Source organism: Microdochium trichocladiopsis, assembly GCF_020744255.1.
Source record: "Microdochium trichocladiopsis strain MPI-CAGE-CH-0230 chromosome Unknown B0I36scaffold_10, whole genome shotgun sequence".
NCBI lineage: Eukaryota > Fungi > Ascomycota > Sordariomycetes > Xylariales > Microdochiaceae > Microdochium > Microdochium trichocladiopsis.
Window position 1 is genome coordinate 2,825,992 of NW_025763553.1, and position 22,925 is coordinate 2,848,916.

The 22,925-nt window shown below is 57.2% G+C and overlaps 8 protein-coding genes and 2 non-coding genes across 10 annotated transcripts; 7 read left to right on the top strand and 3 right to left on the bottom strand.

The window, feature by feature from the left end:
* Window positions 1-140: 140 nt before the first annotated feature.
* B0I36DRAFT_354241 (uncharacterized protein) lies at window positions 141-3,784 on the bottom strand (the record flags this gene model as incomplete). Its single annotated transcript, XM_046157287.1, has 8 exons — window positions 141-154; window positions 276-684; window positions 756-914; window positions 983-997; window positions 1,427-2,087; window positions 2,696-2,753; window positions 2,857-2,902; window positions 3,197-3,784. The coding sequence occupies 8 exons, from the start codon at window positions 3,782-3,784 to the stop codon at window positions 141-143; spliced, it is 1,950 nt and encodes a 649-aa protein (XP_046007817.1).
* A 518-nt stretch (window positions 3,785-4,302) lies between these two features.
* On the top strand, window positions 4,303-4,380 carry B0I36DRAFT_t166. Its single transcript has one exon. It is a non-coding gene; the product is annotated as a tRNA-OTHER (tRNA).
* Window positions 4,381-5,378: 998 nt separating this feature from the next.
* B0I36DRAFT_t167 lies at window positions 5,379-5,453 on the top strand. The gene has a single exon. It is a non-coding gene; the product is annotated as a tRNA-OTHER (tRNA).
* A 2,063-nt stretch (window positions 5,454-7,516) lies between these two features.
* On the bottom strand, window positions 7,517-10,628 carry B0I36DRAFT_367985 (uncharacterized protein; the record flags this gene model as incomplete). Its single annotated transcript, XM_046159545.1, has 4 exons — window positions 7,517-8,243; window positions 8,355-8,512; window positions 8,590-9,649; window positions 10,243-10,628. 4 exons carry the CDS (start codon window positions 10,626-10,628, stop codon window positions 7,517-7,519), a joined length of 2,331 nt encoding a protein of 776 aa, XP_046007818.1.
* A 117-nt stretch (window positions 10,629-10,745) lies between these two features.
* Window positions 10,746-12,422, top strand: B0I36DRAFT_334892 (T5orf172 domain-containing protein). Its single transcript, XM_046155396.1, has one exon. The coding sequence runs from the start codon at window positions 10,828-10,830 to the stop codon at window positions 12,346-12,348; it is 1,521 nt and encodes a 506-aa protein (XP_046007819.1). The 5' UTR covers window positions 10,746-10,827; the 3' UTR covers window positions 12,349-12,422.
* B0I36DRAFT_334894 (uncharacterized protein) lies at window positions 12,423-14,354 on the bottom strand. The gene is made up of 5 exons (XM_046155397.1): window positions 14,066-14,354; window positions 13,891-13,995; window positions 13,447-13,832; window positions 13,307-13,371; window positions 12,423-13,210 (listed from the first exon to the last, which is right to left on the bottom strand). Exons 1-5 carry the CDS (start codon window positions 14,216-14,218, stop codon window positions 12,636-12,638), a joined length of 1,284 nt encoding a protein of 427 aa, XP_046007820.1. The 5' UTR covers window positions 14,219-14,354; the 3' UTR covers window positions 12,423-12,635.
* A 230-nt stretch (window positions 14,355-14,584) lies between these two features.
* B0I36DRAFT_334896 (uncharacterized protein) lies at window positions 14,585-15,248 on the top strand. Its single transcript, XM_046155398.1, has 3 exons — window positions 14,585-14,992; window positions 15,054-15,154; window positions 15,232-15,248. The coding sequence occupies exon 1, from the start codon at window positions 14,721-14,723 to the stop codon at window positions 14,988-14,990; it is 270 nt and encodes an 89-aa protein (XP_046007821.1). The 5' UTR covers window positions 14,585-14,720; the 3' UTR covers window positions 14,991-14,992; window positions 15,054-15,154; window positions 15,232-15,248.
* Window positions 15,249-16,839: 1,591 nt separating this feature from the next.
* B0I36DRAFT_394399 (Pfs, NACHT and WD domain protein) lies at window positions 16,840-18,214 on the top strand. Its single transcript, XM_046161497.1, has one exon. It carries the CDS (start codon window positions 16,866-16,868, stop codon window positions 17,967-17,969), a length of 1,104 nt encoding a protein of 367 aa, XP_046007822.1. The 5' UTR covers window positions 16,840-16,865; the 3' UTR covers window positions 17,970-18,214.
* B0I36DRAFT_252245 (P-loop containing nucleoside triphosphate hydrolase protein) lies at window positions 17,917-19,791 on the top strand (the record flags this gene model as incomplete). Its single annotated transcript, XM_046150674.1, has 2 exons — window positions 17,917-18,831; window positions 18,892-19,791. Coding segments are annotated over 2 exons (1,815 nt in total), but the record flags the coding sequence as incomplete, so codon positions are not given.
* A 2,088-nt stretch (window positions 19,792-21,879) lies between these two features.
* B0I36DRAFT_334901 (uncharacterized protein) lies at window positions 21,880-22,684 on the top strand (the record flags this gene model as incomplete). The annotated part of the gene is made up of 1 exon (XM_046155399.1): window positions 21,880-22,684. A coding segment is annotated over exon 1 (703 nt), but the record flags the coding sequence as incomplete, so codon positions are not given.
* Between the last annotated feature and the right edge of the window lie 241 nt (window positions 22,685-22,925).

The following is a 22,925-nucleotide window of genomic DNA, read 5'->3' on the forward strand; positions in this document are numbered from 1 at the left end:
CTAGTACTATTATATCCTTACGCTCTCTACTAGGCACTAGTGAGAATAGATATATATGGAGAAAGAGGATGGCGATTCATAATTGTTATATTGCTAGACTAGAAAGAAGGCCTCGAGGGCGATGAGAGCTACTATACTCTCTAGTTTCCGGCCGCTATGAATACAATCGAGGAGTACCTTAGTAAGGCCGCTAGCGTCCAGCTCTACTCGTTCCAGCTTTACTCTTCTAGGACGGAGTTAGTACGAGATATCAAGGGAAGAGCCGAGTTACTTACAGATAGTAATAGCGTCCTCCTGTGCGTTACAGGCCGGGCCGCGGGACATCTTCCAGGCGCAGTTCATACACTTCTCGCCGCCGACTCCGCGCCAGGCGAGACAGGTTTCGAAGAACTTAACCTTGTCGGAGGCGGGGCTGGTTATGCAGAACCGGCAGGGGGCCGCGTTCGCCTTAGCTTCGCAAGCCATCCACAGGACCTCGAGGCGCGGGCGGGTAGGACCTCCGACGGGGTTGCGAGGGCCTGGAAGAATGGCAGAGAGGCAGTGACGCAAGTCGTCCAGCCCACGGAGGTCGGCGAGGATAAAGGCGTTGACGTTGATGAAGGCCTGCCCAGGCTCGTCTGAGGGGACCGGGTCGCCGGCGCGGGCGCGGAGCTCGGCAGGAATAAGGCGGTGCTCGTCGAGGTACTGTCGAAGCCCATCTCATTAGCTGTGTCTATACCCTCGCCTTCTTACTATATCGCCTATATCCAACGTACGTCTTTGTCGAGCAACTCTATGAGAAGCTCTTGAATCGGCCCCTCACCACACCAAAGGCGGATAAAGCCGCGGTTGTTGGCGTTCACCTTGAACGTCTGCTGGCCAAGCAGCTCGGCAATCTCCGGGCGGAAGCGGAGAGTAGGGCCGGAGGAAGACATCTGGGTGACTTGGCAGTAAGCAAACCTGCGCGGAGGCGATCAACGGCGCTGCGGAAGGTGGGACTAACCTTGGCTGCGCTGAGCTGCGGGCGTGATATGTATCCTATATGTGGCGCTGTGCGGAGGCGACGAGGGCGAGCAGGGAGGCACGGGGAGGCAGAGTTGAGCTCGGTAATGCGGGAGCGATAAAGGCCGTGCGCTGGGCGAGCTGCTGAGGCTGGTGATGGCTGTATGAAGCTGGCGTGGCTTCAGAGGCCTGCGAGATCAAATGTGAGTAAGGCAGCCAGAGTGTTTGCGCGCGAGGTACTTGGGAAGGAAATGGCGGCAGGTAAGCAGGCAGGCAAACTGGCAGGCAAGCAGGCAGGCAAGCTGACAGGCAAGCGGGCAGGCAGGTTGGAATGCTGGCAACAGCTGCGGCTGTGAAGCTGAAGCGCACCGGCCAGTGGAGGAGGAATGCGAGTACCTACAGTTATGCGGCAGGGAGTCGGCAAACGGCGCGCCGTGGTGCTCACTGTAGTTGCTGTGGATGTTGGGTTGCAGGCCTGGCGAGAGCAGGAGAGGGCGGTACTGCTGTTGCCGTCCTTGTGATTGTTGCTGCTGTCTCTGCGGAGGCGAGGTCGGAGAGGGTGGTGCTCCGCGGTGGTTGTTGCTGTTGTTATGGAAGGTGGGATGCGGGCCGGAGAGGGCAGCGGAGGGCGATATCCTGATATATGCGCGAGAGGTCTGCGTGCCTGACGTAAAGAGGGTGGGCAGGGCGAAGGAGGAGGTGCCTGGCGTGTGGAACGGAGGCCTTGTTGAGGCTGTCGGGCGATTATTCTTGCGGTGATGTTGTGGTTGGGTGGAGGAACTGTAAGGCCACCGTGAGGGCGCGAGTGAGGCAGCTGTAGGCCGGAGAAGGCCTCTGACGCACGCGTGACAGGAGGGTGCTGGCGGCAACAGCGGTGACAGGCGATGTGTCGAAGGCGAGGCTGGGTTGAGCCGCGCGGAAGATGTATGGATTCAGGGCGGGCTCTGACGGAGAGGTGCGCACGAGTGAGGGCAGTCGTGTTTGCAGGTATCGCGAAACTGGCGGCAACGAGGTTGGCGAGCTTGCTACGTACTGTTGATCGCCCGAGCCGGGTACCAGTGACGAGGAGGTGCGGCTGCTCGGTCTGCGCAGGACTGTCGCGAACTCTGCTGTCGATATTGCAGTTCTTCACCTCCCTCGCAGATATCGCAGTCGTACAACTCCGTCGGAGACATCAGGAGCGGCGGCCAAGTCGATATCACAATAAGTACGGCGTGCTCATATGCACCAACGGCCGCATGCAGCAAACAGCAAACGGCAGTAGCAGTAGCAGCAGCGGTGACAACCTCGCGATCCGTGCTACGGTCTCGCAAACAAAACAGCAGCCAGTTCCTTCACTCTCCGGCGCGACTGCAGAGGCTGCTGCGGTACTGATAGCTTCGTGATTCGTACTGCAGGGCAGCAGTCATTTCCAAGAACAGCGCGTTCCTCGTCATCGGCGCCACGCCAGTCCAGCTAAACGAGCTCAACTCTGCCGCCTTCTCAGTTCAGCCGCCTCCTCGTTACTCCCCTTCGCACAAACATCTCTCCGACTTGACCAGGCTCGCCGCCGCAGAGTCTTCTCAACCGGCGCAGTCCTCTCCAGGCCAGCCAGCCCTCATTCGCAGCAACTGCCTCCACGTCACGAGAGACAGCAGAGCAAACGGTCCTTGCCTACAGCACAGCACTTCACCTCCTGCCAACATCTCTCAGTCCTCCTCACTCTTACTCTCACTCCCATCCGGCAGCTCCTGCATATCCGCGCCGCTCCTGCTCGCCGACCACGCCGCCGCCTGTGCGACATTACTCACAAGAGAGCAAACGTGCTTGCCTACAGCTCCTCCTCCGCCGACATCTCTCCATCCTCCTCCTCACATCCGACCACTCCCTACATACCTGCCGGCTCCTCCGCGCCGCCTCTGCTTGCCGACGACACTGCTGCCTACACGCAGACCTAGCAGCGCGCATATCCCACTCGACGACAGCGCTTCGCCGTTGCCCGCCATCTCCGCCAGCCTTCCTCCCCATACTCACTCGACGCACCAACACGCGGCTCCTCCCTCTCGGTCTTGGCCGACAGCGTGCTCCCAGAATCACCCCGGCGTGCTCCGTACAGCAGCAGACCCATAACTACAGCCATACCAACTCCGCCGACTGCAGCAGCCTCGACAATGGCGATCCAGCAGGTGCAGAACTTCAATGTGAGCTACTCCCTCCCCTCCCGACCTTACTTGACCTTGCTGGAGACAGTGTGAGGCTGACCTGACGGCTGGATGAGCCGCAGGCCTTCCGCGAGCAAGCTGCCGAGGGCCACGCGACCCGACAGCTGCGCTGGCCGCGCGAGGGTGAGAGGAGCCACCGCTTCACCGTCGATATCGAGGTCAGGAACGGCTTCCGCCTCGTCAGCTTCGCCGTCAACCGCCACATAGCCGCCGACCTCGCTGCCGGTCACGGCGACTTGCTCGACCTGGTCCGCGCCCACCCTCAAGAGCGGCGCGACGCCTGCTTCTTCTTCGACGCCGACTTCTGGCATGACCTCTGGGTCGAACGCACCTACGAGGCGGTCTTGAGTATCCTCTGCGATACGCGTGGCCGTGAGCTCCCCGCCTCCGTCCTCCAGGACGACCACGCCCCGTCGGAGTGTAGTAACTGCGCCACCCGCTTCATACAGGGCCGCGCCCCCATCTTCCTCACCTGCCACCGGCTCCGGGTTACCGCGGACGGCCCCGGCATCTGCGCCCAGTGCGTCATAGAGGGCGAGACCTGTGACTGGGACTACTCGGTTGATATGACGGCCGCGGAGGAGTCCGAGGCCCGCGCACATACGCACCCGCTCAACCGCTGGGACGGCTCCGACTCGAGCGCGGAGGCCGTGGCGGAATATGAGGCAGAGGCTGAGGCGGATCCGTATACTTACTGAGTGCTGACAGGACGCCGAGCGCTGCAGCTCGGCTATACTGGATGGGATCACGGTATAGAGATAAGAATAGGTTGGGAGAGAGAGAGAGATAGAGAGAGACAGAGAGAGATAGAGAGAGACAGGGAGAGACAGGGAGAGATAGGGAGAGATAGAGAGAGAGAGAGAGGGTCTGCTCTTCACTATGCATAGATTTCTGCTAGTCTAAGCTAACGAATGCGATGTTCTTACCTTGCCCTTCTATTCTATGTTGCTTTCTATATTACTCCTGGGCGGGCTAGGGCTTCTTACCGATACGCCGTTAGGTATATATAACGTAGTCGTCTGGCCTGCTGCCGCCCAGCCTGCCACCTCCGCCGACCTACTGAGCCACGGCCTCCTGACCTTATAGGTCCAGGTAAGCAGCCAGTCTCCCAGAACAGAGACACCCGGTGGTCAAGCGGTAAGACGCTGCTGGCAATGACTGCCTTGCAGAATCCCCGGTTCAATCCCGGGCCGGGCCGCAGGAGAGAAAAACTGGCACGGGCTCTTGGGCCCAGGTCAATTCTTCTCTCCCATCTTACTTTTTGGCCCCCCGGGTGCGTGTTTGCGTGTGGTCGCCTGGGCCTCTCCTCCTCCCTCCGGGGCCCCATAATCGCTGTACCCCCGGCCGGCCGGCACCCCATACATGATAGCTCACCTCAGTTGGGGGGCTCACCGCCGCGGCCCCCATAGCCCGTACCTGTCTGTACTATAGAGGAATCAGGATGCAGTACTATATGACATATAGTATATATGGCGATAATGCAGCCATATATAGTGTAGCAGCAAAAAGGCCCCCAGCTTAGGGGGTGGGGGGTTAGCCCTTTGGGGTTTGGGGTAAGAGGGGTTGGGGTAAGGTTAGCTTAACCCCATGGGCGGATCCCCATACAATAGTTGAGCTCACTTGGGGTAGCGTAGTTGACCTCAATGGCCCGAGCGCCACCCCCCTGTCCCCACCAAACTTGACCGAAAGTGAGCTCAACTATGGGCCGGAATGATGGTCAGGGGGGTTAAGGTTCGGACCCCTACTAGTTGGGGTTGGGTTAGCTAGGGGTTAGCACATTTACGCTGGCCGGAATGAACTCAATCTAGGGTTAGTTGGGGTACCGGAATGCCCTCAAGTTAATAACCCGTACCCTTCCCGGCCGGGAATAACCTACCTCCGCCGCCGGCCTACTCCCTCTACTAACGAACTGCTACTTCCGCCGGCCTACTACTACTACCGGCCTGCTACTACTACCGACGAACCGCTACCTCCGCCGAACTGCCGTACCTCCGCCGGCCTGCTACTACTGCCGACGAACCGCTACCTCCGCTGAACTACTACCGCCTCCGAACTGCTACCGCCGCCGAACTGCTATACCTCCGCCGGCCTACTACCGCTAGCGACCTGCCACCGCCGCCGACCTGCTTCCTCTACCAGCCTGCCACGACTAGACCCTATATATCCAAATAAGCAGCCAGTCTCCCAGAACAAACAGGCGCGGTGGTCCAGCGGTTAAGACGCCACAGGCTTTACCTGTCGGAGTCCCCGGTTCAACTCCGGGCCGCGCCGTTAAGAGGTAGCTAACTGTATTAGAAATACAGTTAGCTACTTCTTTTTTGGCTTAGAACTCTCCCGCTCTAGGTGTCGTAGAGTAGGTCCCGGAAACGCGGGCCCCTCGAAACCCTAACCTCGCTACGGCCTACCAGATTAAACTGCACCCAGCCGCCGCTAACCCCACCCTACCGGGCGATACCTATATCGCTGTGTAGCCCGTCTCGAGGCGGCCAGAACGATATTACTCGCAAAACTATAGGATACCGTGGGGCGGAGCTACGCGCTGTTGAACCGATAGGTAGGGGGTTCGGATTCGGCCGAAGTGGGGCTACAGCGGCCCCGGGCCGGACAGGGACCCACTTCGAGATGTCCTCACTATCAGAATCGTCCGGAGAATCTGGTGGTATGTTTTTTGGAATTTTACCGGTACCCCTTCCTCCGCTTCGGAGGTATTTTCGCTATGCTAACTACTTACCGACCTGCCTGCCGACCTGCTACCACTGCCGACCTGCCACCGCCCCCGACGAACTGCTACTCCTCCGCCTACCTGTCTGCCGACCTGCCTGCCGACCTGCCTGCCTGCCTGCCTGCCTGAGCCTTATATATCTAAATAAGCGACTGACTATTCAACAAACAGCCAGAGAGCCTCGCTGGTCTAGCGGTTATGACGTCACTGTCATATGCTTCTTTCCCATTATCGGCCACAGGAATAAGGGTCTCTAACCTACGCTCGTGGGTTGATCCGGTCCGGACGTTAAGCTTCAACAGTGGAGACCTAGGTTCGACTCCTAGGCGTGTGTGACGACCCGACCAACAGGGGACGGCTGTTTGGGCGAGAAGAGCACAAACAACTAGGCCACAGGATCAGGCCAAGGACAAGGGCGGATCAGGTGGCAGTGCCGTCACAGGTTTCTTATGTAAGCATGTGCAAGGATCACGATAAGGATAAGGAACGGAGAATACCGGTCATGCATCGCCTGCATGACCATCACGAATGCCAAGACTGATGGTCACGAACAAACCACCATGACCGTCAGTCGAGCACGGCATGACCACGGTGAAGGACAAAGGATATATAGATGCGGGGGATCTCCTAGATACACAGTCACTACCTTTGTACTTCAGCGATCAATCTAAGTATCAGTTTCACCCCCACTTGAACTAGTCACTCAATTGCCGAGACTGGTATCTCTTCCAAGAGACACGAACGACAACCCAGAGAGAGAACGACAGCAGAGTGTTAGTTGTGATTGCACAGGCTTTACCTATCTTGCAGAACAGCAACCCCAGCGCCCTGCCAGACGGTTGACCCCGGAGGCAGGATCGTGACAGCGTGGCATGTACCAGAACGACTCGAGCCTTATCGTAAGGGTCGGGTCGTTCTGGTACCTCTTTTTTTTAGGCTGTCTGTCGTTATAGGCTCGTCCGTATACCTAAGCTTGTAGGTTCATCCGGTCCGGACGTCAAGCTTTTAACAGTAGAGACCTGGGTTCGACTCCCAGGCTTAGTAGCTTTTTGCTCCTTTCTGCCCCTTTCTGGGCGCTCGCCCTGGCGGCCTATCTGGATACGTAGTGGTGGCCTTCTAGTCGTCGTCTGGCGCTATCGTGAGGTCTGATATAAGAGGGCGCGCGGCCACTTAAATCATACGGGACTTTCACCCTAATAGCTGGGTTCGACTCCCAGGCGTGGCATTTTTTTGGCCCTCCTCTTCTTACCCCTCTCTTTATACGCGCGCGCCTGCCTGCCTGCTTACTCTAGTGTGGTCCACGCGCCTCCCTCGTCGTCGTGCGGCCTGTACATATATGCATATATGGGCGCGACTGGCCCCACAGGTTCGGACCCCTGCTAGTTGGGGTTGGGTGAAGTTTGGGGTTGGGGTTAGGTTAGCTGGGGGTTAGCCCATTTTTCGCTGGCCGGAATGAACTCAATCTGGGGTTAGTTGGGGTACCGGAATGCACTCAATGGCCCGTGCGCCCGGCCCCCTGTCCCACCAGGAATGCGCGAAAGTGAGCGCTTCCCGGCCGGGAATGATGGTCAGGAACTTGACTGCGCCAGACAAGTTCCCGCCGGAATGATGGTCAGGCGTCGAGCGGCTTCGATAGCTCCTGTGCCTTCGTCTCTGTGAGCAGGAGTCTCTCGAACGGTAGTAGCCATAGAATGTAGGCGACCATTAGTCGCCCAACAGTATCTGGTAAGAAACGGGCAACCTTTCGGCCGATTCCGCGGATTGCCTTGCCCTTGTCGCGGTCCGTTACCAGCATTACCTGGCCGTCGAATATAAAGACATTGCGGAGCATGTCCTGGGTGTCGCAGTGCCGGATCGTTATAATTTCCGGCCCTCTCCCCGGCTGGCCTCCCCACGTATGTGTGCTGACAAGTAAGGCCTGGCGGAAGGACTGGAGTTGACCGAGCCACTGCTGAACCTTTGCCGCACGGAATATTCCCGCCTCGTCATCCCAGAGCTGCGTGGCACATGGGCCGATTAGCCTGCGGAAGCGTGGCTCTAGCCAGCTATTATCTTCGTGCGTAGCGAATGATGCCCCAGGTCCCTCGAAGCTGAGGCTGTCCTTGATTCTGCGGAGCACAACGACCTGGCTTAGCGGAATCCACTCCCTGAACATGAGCTGGTCTAGGAGCTCCTCCGCGTCTGTCACAATACTTGCTGCCATTACCCGGAAGTCGTTAAGCGGGATGCGATTACCGAGGTATCGTAATGCATCCTTATTATCCTCCCACATCAGCCGTGGTGTACCGCCTTCCTTTTTCCGGAAGCCCTTGCCGTACGTCATCATCCGAATCATCGCGCTAAAGGGCGAGAACGAGCCGTCAGTAAGCTAGTCGCGATGCTGCGCGCGGAAGTGCTTAATAGCTTCCTCGTCGATATCTTCGCCGGCTTCTGAACCCGCGAATATATACTCTAGTAGGATCAGACGGGCACACCAGACGAGCCCAGCTATAAGAGGTGTAAACTCGGTCGCTGGCCGCCAGGCGTAGGTCTTACGGCTACTGCTAATCCCGAGTACGACCGTGAAGTGCAGGAGCGGGTTGCTGAATAGGTGGACGGCGACCTTCTGCTGTAACGACTCGACGTAGAAGGCCATAACGGGCTCGTCGAGCGGGTCCTCGGCCGGGTCCTCCCCCCCTCCACTACCCCGTGCCCTGGAGTCGCAGCCTCTTCAGACCCGATATAGGTCGACGAAGCTAGGGAGGCGTCGTCCCTATCGTTATCCTGGACGCTCGGATCGCTACTATCGAGTTGCCGAATAATCTCCGTAAGTACAGCCCACTGGGCATCGTTGAATCGTATCCGAAACTTCTCTGCAGCCTCGTCTCGGCCGAGTCGCCCAGTCCGGACGCAATAGTAGAGGTAGCGCTTCCAGTAGGCCTGATATCGATCCTTCGTGTCCTGGCCGTTCTCCGTCCTGAACGGGCCACCGGCCGGGCGGTCGGGATCCACACTGGCTAGGTACCGGAGTACCTCCTTTGGCACCTGACCTGTCCGTTCGATTCCTCTCACGATAAGCCGGTCAAAACTGGCTCCGAGCCGGAGAAGGCGCTTCTGCTCGGAGATATCCGCCTCGCAGCGTAGCCTGGCGCGCTCCGTCGCCGTAAGAACGTTCCGACCTGCTTGGAAGTGCTCGCCAAAGTCGCTGCCGGCTAGGTGCCTTGCCCAGCCCATCTCGCGGACCCACGTCGACTCGAAGTCGGCTCCCTGCCGGCTGTCTACCGTCCGCCGCGTCTCCTCCAGCTCCGTAGCTAGATTCTCTTCGTACCTCGCAACCCGCTCGAGTAAGGCGTGCTGTGAGGAGGTTGCGGTATGTGTGCTCAAGCCTGGTATGCCGCGCGTTCCTTCCTTGACTACCCAGTACCGAGCGTGGCTCCCTGGTGATAAGGTCTGCAGCCGGACCTCCTTCCAGTCACTATCGTGTCCTGACTGCGAGCGGTGGACCCTAATTAGCTTCCGGCTCGTCGTTAGGAAGCGGCAGTCCGAGCATCTGAAGCCGTCTAGGACCGGTAGCTGCTCTATATGGGGTGAATCGTCGGCTGGCACTGGCACGGTGTGCGGGTTCGAGATTGGCCCTACGGCGTAGCTGTAGTCGATGATCTGGCGTAGTACCTCGCCCTTGAGACTGTGCGTCCGCCGGAAGTGTAGTCGTATGCCGTTGTCTGGCCGAATCCCTGCACGAGACGCAGATGAGGACGCGATGCTCCTGGTAACTACTCCTGGCGTCAGCCGCAGGCCAGCTCAGCAGTCCGACCTGGCCCCCGGTGGTGCGACTATCGTCAGCCTCGAAGTGTATCGCCATCGCTAGATAGTCCTTTCACAACTGGACTGTGTGCAGATCGAAGAGTTAGATAGTGTATATATGAGGTGTATTTTCTATTCTACGCGTAGTTGTACTAGTAATTATTACACCTTTTCGCCGTCAGGGTGGCGAGCGCGTCCAGGCCGCGCCATGTGCTATGGGTCATTTGATGAGAGGACAGGAGAGATACGGCACAGCACCAGGGTTAGCTGAGGGTTAAGGTTAGGTTCAGACACGATCAGGGGTCCAGCCGCGTCCCAGACCCCTGTGGTAATGACCGTCCTGGTAGTGACCGTCCATCCACCTAACAGGGGTTTACCCAACCCACCCTTAACTATGGGCTTACCCCAACTTGCCCCTGGTAATGACCGTCACTACCAGCTTGAATGATGGTCAGGCTGTTCTTGACATTGACTACGACGCGGTCGCCTACGGTGCAACGGATAGATGGGGGCGGCCATGCCCAACTAAGCTCCTATACTGGTCCCACCACATACGGCACGAAGCGGCTGCACCCAGCCGCCTCCGCCGCACTCTTGGAGCCGACGTTCCGTTCATTGCTGGTCGAAGAGCAACGGAAGCTGACATCTTCCCCCGCCGCCGGCCCGCACGCCAGGGGACACGTGCCGTCCGAGTTGACCTTGCTTCGCCCATCGGCACCGAGTCCCGCGACGAGCTGGCAGATGACCGGCCTCTTGGGGTTGCTGTCGGACGGCTGGTTAAGGGGATCGAACATCGCGGTGGTGCTGCCCTGCGTGTAGGCATACCGCCGCGAGAACAGGTACGCGACTCTAATGACGCCGTGCACCAGTGGGTAGCCGAGGTCGTCCCGCTCGTCTGGCTGGGGCAGCCAGAAATGGTTGTTGCCGTGGGGCGGGGGCATGGTCCCGCGCGGGATGACGGCGCTGCCGCTGCCCTGCACGGACCAGGTGCCAGACCGGCAGTGCATATACATCACCCAAGAAGGGGCCCGCTGCTGCTGGAGTGGATGCGAGGCGGACGACGACAGGGTCTACGAGCTCTACGACCAGATCGTCACGGCGGACGAGCCCCCCAGTCTCGAAGTACTGCAAGAGTTCGCGATGTGCAACTGCTGCGGCCCGAAACCCGGCGGGGCTCGACACCGCAACCGCATAGAGGATGTCGGGGTACGCAATTTGCTGCTTCCCCTGGCGCGGCGATGGAAAGAGGAGATTCGAAAGTATGACGCAGCCACCATCGCTTCCCTCCGGGTCAGGACGGCATCTGCTGCACGGCCACCACTCTCGCGCTTCCGGCCTCATATCGAAGAGCCTGGTCAAGACGTCGCGTCCAAGCTGCGCCTCTCTCTGTCGAAAGACAAGGGACTGAGGGATTTCAGCAGTGGCCACATCTACATTTACTCTCGCGACGAGGACCCCGGGTTCGTCAAGATTGGCTGGACCTCGTTCTCAGTCCGGAGTCGTCTCGAAGAGTGGGCCAGCTGCGGCTATACACCCAGATTGATATACTCATCCAGAGAAATACCATTTGCCCAACGGGCAGAGACGCTAGTCCACTACGAGCTCAGCCCAGAGTGGCGTGCCGAGCGTGTCTGCCAGGGTTGTCGGCGAAGCCACCGCGAGTGGTTCGAGGTCGATCAAGCCAGGGCCATCAGGGTCGTCAAGGACTGGGAGGACTTCATGACGTTGGAGAAGGTTTACGACGATAGCGGCCGTCTTGTGGACAGCTGGGTTCGTGTCACGAGGTCACTAGTGAATGTGGGCATGGAGATCACTGCGAGGCGTCTACTAGAGCATCGCAGATCTCTGCTTTCCAAAGTAGCTTCGCCGCGTGCGAAAACTCCCAAGCCCGTCGGCAAGGCCTTCAGCTTCACAAACAACTCGCTCGGAATTCTGGCCGACATCTCGACGTCGATTCCGCCTTTTCCACAACGGTACACATTCCTCCCTGCGGCCATGGCATCGGACGAGAAGTCGCCATCGTCTCCCATGATCAACAAGGAATCACCGTCAGAAACTCCTTCCGCTTCTTCGGCACCGGCGATAACGTCTCCCTTGCCGGCTGCACCGCTTTCAGAGCAAGGCGAGACTCCCGCACGCGATGCGACCCCGGCTTTGGCTTCTGCGAGCACCACACAAGTCACTGACCGTCAAAATCCGCCAACGTTCACCTTTAAACCGGTCGCGCCAGGGGCAATTCTACCAACTGTGACGCCGGTTCAAGGGCCCTTCGGAACCAAAGCCAGTGCTTTTGATCCCCAAGCCTTTTCGAATCTCTTCAATGCCCTTGGCAAGATCCAAGAACAACAGTCGCCCAAAGCTCTGACGCCGGTATCCAACAAGCAAAATGGCGGCAGTAATGAACTTGGCCCAAGTGCAGAACCGGCCCCCAGCAAATCCCCTTCTCGCCCGTCCTCCCGGACCATGCAGGGCTCCTTGGGAGTGAACGCGCCGGAGATGTTTGAATTCTTGCCACGGACGACAAACGAGCAGGTGTCGGCCCCGGAAGCTTTGGAGCCGGATCTGACTTCGGACTTGAACGCACTTAAGCTGACCGACGAGGAAACAGAAAGTCGTCGTCGTGTGCTTTCGTTCCTGGCAAATAGTCCTCGACGTCTTTGAAACTGGGACATCCGAGCATGGTTCCCAGACTCACCAGGTTAGAATACAATCTAAACCAACCTCACATAGTAAGATGTGACAGAACTAAAGGGCACCAGTACCGAGCTGTGAGTAAATGAGATTAATATATGTACATGGCTTCCGTGGGCTCCCCACACGTACCGCCGTCTAGCAAAATCCCTACGGCCACCATCGCCTCCATAGGCAGAGAAATAGGACCCAATCTGGCCGTCTAATTCGAAACGCTTGCGATCAAAAGGACTGAGTGCCACCCTTCGCAAAAGACTTTAACCAGGGCCCGACCCAAACTCCTTTGTGTAGTGAATCTCCAAGACCTTGTGGTCACTCACGTCCCGCTGATGATGGCCGCCCCCCGCTGCCACATCACCACCAGAAGAACTCCTGAGCTTGCCCTTCGCACCCCCTTGCGACTCAATCTGCACCGTGTAGTCGCCGACGCGATCGTCCCTCCGCACGACGGCGACCTCGACGCCGCCGCCCGTCTTTTTGTGCAGGTCCGCCGTGCTGCCCAGGCTCCCCTCCCTGCGGCCCGTCGAGTCGTCGTCCGCGTCGGTCACGTCGTCGTCCATCCGGCTGAACGTGGTCATGCTGAACATGTTGCGCGCGGTCGCGCGGCTCTTGGTGAAGGCGCTGCTGCTGCCGATGCCGCCGCCGCCGCTGCTGGCGTGGTAGTTGTGGTCGCCGCCGGGCCCGTGGCGGCCGTACGTCGGGACCGTGTCGGTCGTCAGGCCGAGCTTGACGAGCATGATGCGGAACAGCGGCCGGAGGGTCGCGAAGCTGCCTGCGGCGATGGCGAGGCCGGCTTCGATCTGGGTCCACATGGAGACGGTGGTGGCGGCAACTGCAAGGGGGTGTTGGGGATTTTCATGTCAGTGGTGATGTTGCTTACTGGCGTGTACGTTGAAGCATCGCGCTTGTGCTGGGGGGGAGGACCTACAGAGGAAATCGGGGTTTCTGAAGTCGGGAAGATGGGGGAAGCGCACGATGACCGCGGTGCTGGCACTAAAGCGACGATAATCTGTCAGAAACGTGGTCTTGTAGGTATGTCGTCGTGCTCAGGTGTCGTTTTCGACTTACATGCAGGCCATGCTGAGGACAAGAGTCAGAGCCAGCTTCGTCTTCAGGTTCATCTGCAGGTTGAAGACGAGCCACGCCGGCAGAAGCGTAAATGCAAGATCCGCAAAGAGAGTAAGCGAGCTGTACGCGTACATGATGTTGATGACCGTGTCGATGTCGATACAGGTTCCAGACCCGGTGATTTTCTGCCAGGCAAAGGGAATAGGGTTGCACTGTAGGAGGGTTACAAAGAAGAATGCGGTGCTGGTTAGAATGGTGGCAGCAAGCGCCAAGTAGATGATCCAGCGGTGTATCCTCTGTGTCGCAATACGGAGGAGATAGCAGCCGACGGAGATCTTCGAGAAAGCTAGAGTCACCGCAATGGAGGGGTAGCAGGCAAACCACCACTGTCGCACCTGTCAATACCAGCCAGATCGTTGAGCTGTCATGTCATGGTGAACGTACCATCAGTGCGGTCTCGATATTTTCAGGAGATAGGTCCGCCATGTGGCTGCCAGAACCATAAACGGTTCCCAGCACACATGTGATGGTGTTGATCGTGAACGCAAACTAACAACGCGATCAGTATCTAGTCTTGCTTAGGATACCCCAGAGGCGGAGAAAAGTGTCAAATACAAACCATCGAGACCATCATGAGCCAGTCGTCGGCGGCAAATGCCTTCATGATGAATGCGCGAGCGTACACGCGTAGTAGTGAGGCCACGAGGGCCAGAGCCCAGGCGCCCAAGGCAACGGCCCTGAGCTCGAGGCTCCGACTCTCGACTTCGGCCATGGCGACGGTCGAATTCTGTGCTCTCTGGTCCTGGCCAGGGCAGGTTCACAGGATCGCAAGGTTTGCGAAGCCTGGGCGACAAGTCGTTCAGTGGCCGTTTTTTAGACTTTGGACAGAATCCACACGAACATCAACTTCCCCACGGATATCTGTGCGGACATGGGGGGCGTGCGGGTCTTTATGGAGTTGTGATGGCCGGCTAACTAGCACATGTTGAACCGACACTCAAGCAGCAGTCAAAGACAAGCGACATGGCGCCATTCCCCATGTGGCGCGCTGATCATTTTCGTGGTGAACATGCTACTGCAAACCACTGCGGCTGAACGACTGGGGGTCTGACTCGCACCCCCTGACCAGACTTGCCTGCCTGCTCCAACCAGCCCGGGCTCTACAAGGCTGGACAACGTCCCCTGCAATCAGCATCTTGCAGTTTGCGCATGAGGAGGGCGGAAAAAAGAGATTGCGACCGGGCCAGACTGTTCCCAGGGCCTTGATTCCCGATATGCACGTCACATTATCTTTCTGTGTTCCCCTTCGGGCATCATCACCTGCTACCACTACCACTCCCATATGCAGTCCGAAAGTCAAATTTGAGGGGCCCGACTCATTGCTCACGAGGATCCCCCCTTCCCCTCCACTCGCTGTAAATCTCCTCGTCAGGCCATTCTCCGACCGTGTTGCCTTGACGAAATATGCAACTTTCCGAAAGCCTGCAGCGCGTTCTCATCCACCCAGAGCGCCACAGCACCACCTCGTGAGGAATTTTAGCTAAGCGTAAGCTAGCTCGCCATTCCCGTGGTAGCCCCTGAAACTAAGGGGGAGGTGCACAAAAAAGGTGGACAGATCACGGTTGGCTCTAGCCACACTAGTAGCAGCAAGTGGCTGATCCGGCTGAGTTCCGCGAGCGGGCCCGAACCGTGTCTAGCCGCGCTTTTAGCTGGTCAGTAGTGCGTGTTCTCTAGCCCGCGGATGAGCCGAACCCGAGCTTTGAGGGGGGAAAAGCTGACATTGAGGCAAATTAGGGTCCGACGGGGCGCGCGGTAGAACAAAACGTGCGCCCTTTCTGCAGTGGCTTCTGGAAGCCGCCATGCTGGGCTTGAGCCAAATGGATTGGACATACGGCATTTTGGCTTGTGGCGATAGATAGCGCCGTCAGCCTGCTCATCGAGGCTTGCTGTGCCGCTTTGCATGGATTGCTGCCGGGATAGATGGCTTTTCCCAGACCTGTCCCGTGTATGGAAGGTGTATGAAAGGTGTGTAGAAGGTGTAATGCTTGATTTTCTGTATTGGTGCCAGACCAAAGGTCCTCACGGCCGGGGAACCCGCGCCAATCACTCACGACAAGCCGAGAAGTGGAGCCGAGGACGATTCGTAGTCCAGCACGGAAGCGCCCACGGGTCCCAAGCCCATTGGACACGCCATGTACTAAGCGAGGGGTTCTTCTGGGGCATGACGATCTTGCTCTGTATGAGACTGGGCCACTGAGATGCACATGCCGCTGTATGTAACAACCACGCTCCCCCTCGTCTGAGTCGGGTGGTGGGGGGGAATGTTGGTGGTTACTCATCATCCTCTGCCTGAGTTGATGGAATCGGAATACAACGCTCCTTGTCCGTTCCTGATGGTGCTTGTGAAGCTTGGCGTTGCGCCACACACCTCTCTACCTATCAGGGAGTGACATGCTGCCGAAGCTCGAAAAGCCTAGGTACTGCGTTGCCTCAGTCTGCAGTCTGCCCCTCTCAAGCGCCAACGGCTCCATGCCGCGGCAGTTAGGTACACCACAGACAACCAACCAACCAGATAACACTATCAAAATTGGGCCTCGTATCCAGACTGGAGGACTGGCCGGATCAAAGCCCGGCAGGACTGGGAATGTGGAGCCCAGGTCCCGGCTCCAGGTCCCCACGTGGGGGAAATCAGGGGTACCGGTCCCCTGCAGGAGTATGGCCTCTGGAAACAACCAGCGAAGGTCCGGCGCGGGCGCAGTCGGGGAGCCCCCGCGACCCCGAGAGTCCCACCTTGGCGGTCAATCCAAGTTCGCCGAATGTTGGACCAGTTGACGGCGTTGGCCTACCCCTTTGGGACTGCAGAAAGCCACCAAAAGAACGTCACATGTCGCCTTGGCGGTGACATTGGCCATCACAGCCTGCATCGTTACTACCGTACTCATACTCGCTTGCAATAATGATAGTGTTATTCGCAGAGGCTGGTTCCCTCACGGATGACATGTACAATTCTCAAGCATGATGCTGAGTCACGAAGACTCTGAAAGATCCCTCCCGAGACATGGGTCCCCGCTAAGACGGTCCGGCCCTCGATCCGGTCAAATGTCGTGGATGGGGCTATTGGTGGAAGTGTGGGGAAACCCATCCCAATCGATGACGGACTCGAACGAACAGTGGTGAAATCCAGATTGTAGGAGCATTTGATGCCTTCACCATGCTGCGAACGTCAACTGGGAGACTGCGCAGAGGATAACCCCTAGTTTCGGAAATCGAAGCTGCGGCTGAACTCCGGAGCAACTCGGCCGCAACCCCGCGTCATATCCATCCCGTCCTTTCACCTTGGCCACTGGAAAAGCCCTTTGCGTTTCTGCTCTTTATGAACCAACTTCTCGACTGCCTCTCTCAACGTACGCTTACAAAAAATGGAGCTGGATCCCGCCGACTACACTGTCGCATGGATTGCCCCTTTGGAGATCGAGACGCAGGCCGCCCTCTACATGCTGGATAACAGACACCATGGCCGGTTCGCCGTTACTCGCGGCGACGACTATGTGTTTCACGCTGGCGATATGTGTGGACATAATGTCATCATTGCACCTCTGCCTGCTGGCCAAGAATACGGCACAGGATCTGCTGCGGCGCTTGCGGGCCAGGTCAAGAAGTTCTTCCCTAACCTGTGGTTCGGCTTGCTCGTTGGCGTGGCTGCTGGTTTGCCAAGGATTTCCCAGACCCAAGCACGAGACATCCGGCTAGGCGACGTCTTGGTCGCTCTTCCCGAGGGCGACAGCGCTGGACTCATCGCATATGACCTTGGGAAAGAGACTGGGACGGATGGGTTTCAGCTCTTGAAATCCGGGCATGTCCTGGCTACTACCGAGACCGTCATCAGGTCAGCGATCGGAAGCATTAAACTTCACGCACCGAATGAAGCAGCTATTTTCCTTCCATTCTACAACAAGATGAAGGACCAGGAACACATTGGCGGGACATTTGTTGATCCGGGCCAGGAGAATGATGTCCTGTACGAGACGAGCGGTGACGGCAACGAGCAACGAGCAGTCAGAGAAGCACGACCAGCCACAAGACGGACTCGCGTGTGGTATGGTCCGATAGGCTCTGGAGAGAAGCTCATGAAAAATGCTCGCAAGAGGAATAAGCTGCGAGACAAGTACAACATCATCGGGCTCGAAATGGAAGCAGCTGGGACAATGAATCGCATTCCCGTTGGGGTGATTCGAGGCGTCTGTGACTACGGAGACGAGCACAAAAACAAGGAATGGCAGCCATACGCTGCCGCCATGGCAGCCGCATATGCAAAGGCCCTCTTGGGGGAAAATCCGCCCAAGAAGAGGCCCACAAAGGGGACATCCTCAACAACACCACAAGTTCAGCTGGGTGAGGGCTACCCCTTCTCCGAAGCAGCAACAATCGGCAGACTAACGACTCGTAGAATCTACACCGCGACGCGCCGAACCCTTCTCGACCGTCCCCTTTCTTCCCGATGCCGACTTCGTCGAGCGAGCTGACGTGACTGCGTGGCTGGATACAACCCTCGCACAGCCTGGCAGCCGTGCCGCCCTTGTCGGCCTGGGAGGTATCGGCAAGTCCCAGGTAGCGATCGAGTACGCGCACCGAGTCCGACAACGATCGCCGAGTACGTGCGTGCTCTGGGTGCACGCGGATACCCAAGCGCGGTTTGAGGAGGCGTATCGCGGCATTGCAGACCGACTGCAGCTGCCTCAGCGCCATGATCCCAAGGTGGATGTGCTGCAGCTGGTGTACAACTGGTTGTTCAGCGCGGAGAATGGACACTGGCTAATGATACTGGATAACGCGGATGATGTCGAAGTATTCTTTCCAAGACGCCACGACCGAGCTGGGACAACTGTGTCGAAGCAACGACTATTGGCGACGCTTCTGCCGCAGACTGAGAATGGCAGGGTCCTTGTTACGTCGCGGAACAGGGATGCGGCCGAACGGCTAGCAGGCAGCTGGCGTGTCTTCTTCATGCAGCGAATGGACGAGAACCAAGCAAGGCAATTACTTCAGAAGAAGCTTCGAGACAAATACGAGGAAGAGGTAGCCGCCCCGCTAGCTCAAGCGCTCGAGTACATACCTCTCGCAATCACCCAGGCAGCCGCGTATATCGCCCGACGATGGCCACGGATCTCATGCTCGACGTATCTGGAACAGTTTCGAAAGAATGAGAAAAAGAAGGAAAGTCTGCTAAATCAAGATCTAGGTGATCTTCGGCGTGACAGGACGGCGGCGAACTCGGTGGTGGTGACATGGCAGATCACGTTCGAACAGATCCAGAAGGAGCGGCGGTCAGCCGCAGACTTGCTCTCTCTCATGAGCCATTTCCACCCGCAGGAGATACCGGAATGGGTACTGCGAAGCTACTATCAGCGGAGATGCAGGATTAGGAAACATCACGACGATGGGAAGGAAAACGACGACGACGGCGAAGATGACCACGACGACGACGGTCTGGACGATGACCTAGAAACGCTCCAAGATTACTCGTTGGTGGCCGTGACCGTGCAACAGGACATCTATGAGATGCATGCACTCGTGCAGTTTTGTGCACGGGCCTGGCTCTCATCAGTGGGTGATATGGCAAGATGGAAGCAGAGATTTCTGCACATCATGTCAGAGAATTACCCGCCGGGGAGTTATGAGAACTGGTCAAAGTGTCAGCAACTTGAGCCTCACATTGCGCAGCTTGTCGACACCCAGCCTGCAGATGCTAAGGGTGCGACAGAATGGGCGCGGTTATTGGCAAACGCAGGATGGTATGCGTGGCAGATGGGAGGATACGACAGGGCCAAGGACTTGCTCTGGAAGGTAGTGGAGGTTCGAGAGGCAGTTCTTGGCGCAGGGAATAGCGATACACGTACAAGCGTCAGCAATCTCGCTGCAGTGCTGCGGGACCAGGGCAAGTACGAAGAGGCGCAGGCGATGAACCGACGGGCGCTTGATGGTTATGAGAAGGCGCTAGGCAAGGACCATCCTTCCACACTCACGAGCGTCAGCAATCTTGCTGGAGTGCTGCAGTACCAGGGAAAGTACGAAGAGGCGGAGGCGATGAACCGACGGGCGCTTAATGGTCGCGAGAAGGCGCTGGGCAAGGACCATCCAGACACACTTAGGAGCATATACTGCCTCGCTTACCTCTGCCACAAGCAAAATCGACTCGATAAAGCCGGCGAGCTTTATGTCAACGCCTTGAATGGATTCAGGAAAGTATTAGGGCCAACTCATCCTACAACGTTAGCTTGCGAGGGTCATTATGTATCTTTGAGTGAAGAGATGGCTGCAATGAGGTGTCGCAATCAATATTGCTAGTTGTTCATTAAATCATTTGATTTCTGGACGTTTACGAATGACCTTGCCTCCTCCCAGTGAGTAGTTTTGAACAGCCACAAACGTACCAGCCACAGGCAGTACGAGCAGTACATGCCCCACCTAACTTAACGTCTGACGCTAGCCGAAAATGGCATACCCTCCACTAGAAAGGTACCGATCGACTTGTTGACTTTATCAACATCACCGTTCCACAACAGCCTTGGGTCTGCTAATCACTTTTCGTGGTGAAAATCCGAATTCGACACTCGATTTATGTCTAGTTATAACTATGAGAGGCGATGAGGAGATGGTGGTGGCGTGTGATTAGCTATGTCTTGAAATGCTTCGAGACATCGGTGGGGTCGGAGCACGGGCTCACGACCCAACGCTGAGCAAAATTGATGGTTTAGAGGGATTAGGTGGCTTAAATATGGTCATTCTATAACTTCCGAACAAGTTTGAGGAATTGCATGTGTATTGGTGGACTAGAGTCTGTGTCAAAGGTAAAGTACCTGTATTTTGGCTCGGCACGCAGGGTGGCTCGCGATGCAGGGATGGACGTTAGTGCGCGGCTTGTTATGATAGCACCTTTGTTTAGGAGGACGGTCTTAAACAGTAAATAACATCTCGGAAGTAATCGTGGCAAAGCCCAGAAGGCGCGTGGGCGGCAACACTGCCCACATACTATCGGAAACGAGCGACGTCATCCAGAAGGTGGTAGAGCGTCCAGCAAGCTACGATGTTTGTGTAAGTGCCACCACGACGCTAAACTCATGTGCTCCTGCTGAGACATATTATGGCGATCACCGAGAGGAGACTGCGCGATGTGAGGTCGCTGGCAACTGGTGAAAATGAAGACCATGCTGGGAAGTTCTCTTCGTTTCCTCTCGCTGTAAACGCACTGATGCCATTTCCGACTGGCCAAGCAACTCGAGGCTGATGTCATCAGAGCCTCAATCTCGGCATGCGACTACTCGAGCAGGATCGCCGGAGTGACAACCACAATGATAGCTTTACATGATACTGGAATGGGGCCAAGGAGGAGTGCGTCAAGCTTCGAAGTGCCAGCTCCGGAACGAACGAGCCAAATATCGGCAGCGAGCCACTGAGAAGGAGGGCAGCTCACGAGAAAGAAAGATACATAATCAAAGTGGAGGGCTCGCATTTCCTACCACCAAAGGTGCTCGGGAGAACCATGTTTGTCGATATGGCAACGCCACTTCAGAGACAACGGCTGAATGGACGCTCTGATCGTCGCAACGTGTCGAGGCGCTGTCTGTGCCAAATGATCAAGAAGCCGCAACTGTGTCAGTGCAGGGTCCTCTAGCCGCGCTCCATTTTTGGCGCCTCCTTCTCTTTGCTGCCCCGCACTCCGCTGCTCCATTTCTGGCTGCTCTCATTCTCGAGGGAGCTAGGATCCCAGGGTTGCTTGCCAGTGGGGCTCCACTTCTACAGGGGCGCGGATGCCATGCCGCTCCACCCATGTAAGCGTTGCATAGCAGAGGTGGTTCCGCGCGCCCATCTCCGGCAAGCCCTGGAGGTTTGTGAAGGAAGGCATTCTGAGCTTGCCATGCTCGACCTCGGCGCGGCGTTCTCAACAACCAGCTCCATGATACTTCCGATAGCTTGTACTAGGTGTCTCCTACGTAGGCACTTCAATGCTCATCAGCCAGCGTCCCGGCGAAGGGGTCTCGTCAAAGTATAGCGTACAGTATTGTGCAATGCCTTTCTGAGACTTGACTAGCTCCTATGTTCGAACGCACGCGAGCAATGGCGGAGTGTCCGCGCAGCACCAGGAGGAGCCGAGAGTAGTCTCCTTGGTACATGGGAAGCTGCGGCGCTAGAAACCAGCTGCACAAATTAGCTCCCTGCTTAGCGTACCGAAGTGGATGGAGCTGGGGTTGTGGGGGAGCTCCATTTTCAGCGCTCGCAGATCTCGGATGGCCTTACTGCCCATTAGAGTGCAGTTGGTGAAGCTTACAACGTAAGCGCCCAGTGAATCGACTCTGACTCTCGTTTATTCCTAGCTGGTCAAAAGAATAAGAGCCCACATGGTCTGCTACCTGAGTCCTTCGACTTCCCGAATCTCCAAGTAGCCCACGCCAACTACCGTAGCATCACCAGAGTCAGCCAGAGTACCCTGAAAACGACTTGAGAGGACAGTCTCTGCTCTCTAGCACTTCATATGCGATGACTTCTAAGCCTGCCCAAGTCCGACTGCCGTCAATCCAGGATATGGTTCCGGAGTCGCACCTCGTCAATACCGGACACATGGCGCAGTACAGCCTTGTCCATGGTCACCGAGTGAGCGAGCAGAATGACGCTAGTTGTGGGTCATGGACTTCCTCACAACCACAAGCGACAGACGGACTCAACGCTTACTCCTCGCAGCTGTGGCTCCCTGACCCCACGGGGCCACTACTCGTCACCGGTCCATACACTGTCCTAGCGACTGTTCACTTCTTCCTGCCGATGTGTGGTGCCGTTAGTCAGCCTAACTATCCTCCATTGATGCCGCTTCCGCCCGTCGAGATGCAAGACCTAGTTCGCCCGGCTCAGGCGCAGCTACCAGAGCTGCAAGGCAACCAGACTTATCACGAACCAGAGACAATGATCTCGAGCTGGGACACCGTGCAGTCCCCGGGTGGCATCTATCAAGAGACTCTGTATTCCTCTCCAGGCCCAGCATACAGCGGAGCCCCAAATGCCGTCCTGCAGAGTCCGGAAGCACGGCTGCGCGAAGATCTGTCTGCCGGTACTTCAACGCAGCTGCACGACGATTATAGCATGGCCATTGCTGGCACAGAGACCATGGTGGGATCAAGCCTGCTCAACATCAACGGTGGAAACCGAGTCCTTTACCCGTCTCCGGGCGAGCTCGTCAACAAAAACGATCGAAAGCAAGGCAAACGGCGCCAGCGTGGGTCCGCAGGCTCGGAGAGAGGGCGCAACAGGGGTGGCAATGCTCAGAAAGTCATCTATGACAGCTGCGAATCTGGTTCTGGTCACGGATCGAGCTTACACACGCGTCAGACGGGATGCAAAGCCGAATCCTCGCCTGAAAATCAGGGAGCAGCACCTGAGGTGCCTTACTAGACGCATGCTATTGTGGTGGCGCAAGCTGTTCACTTGTA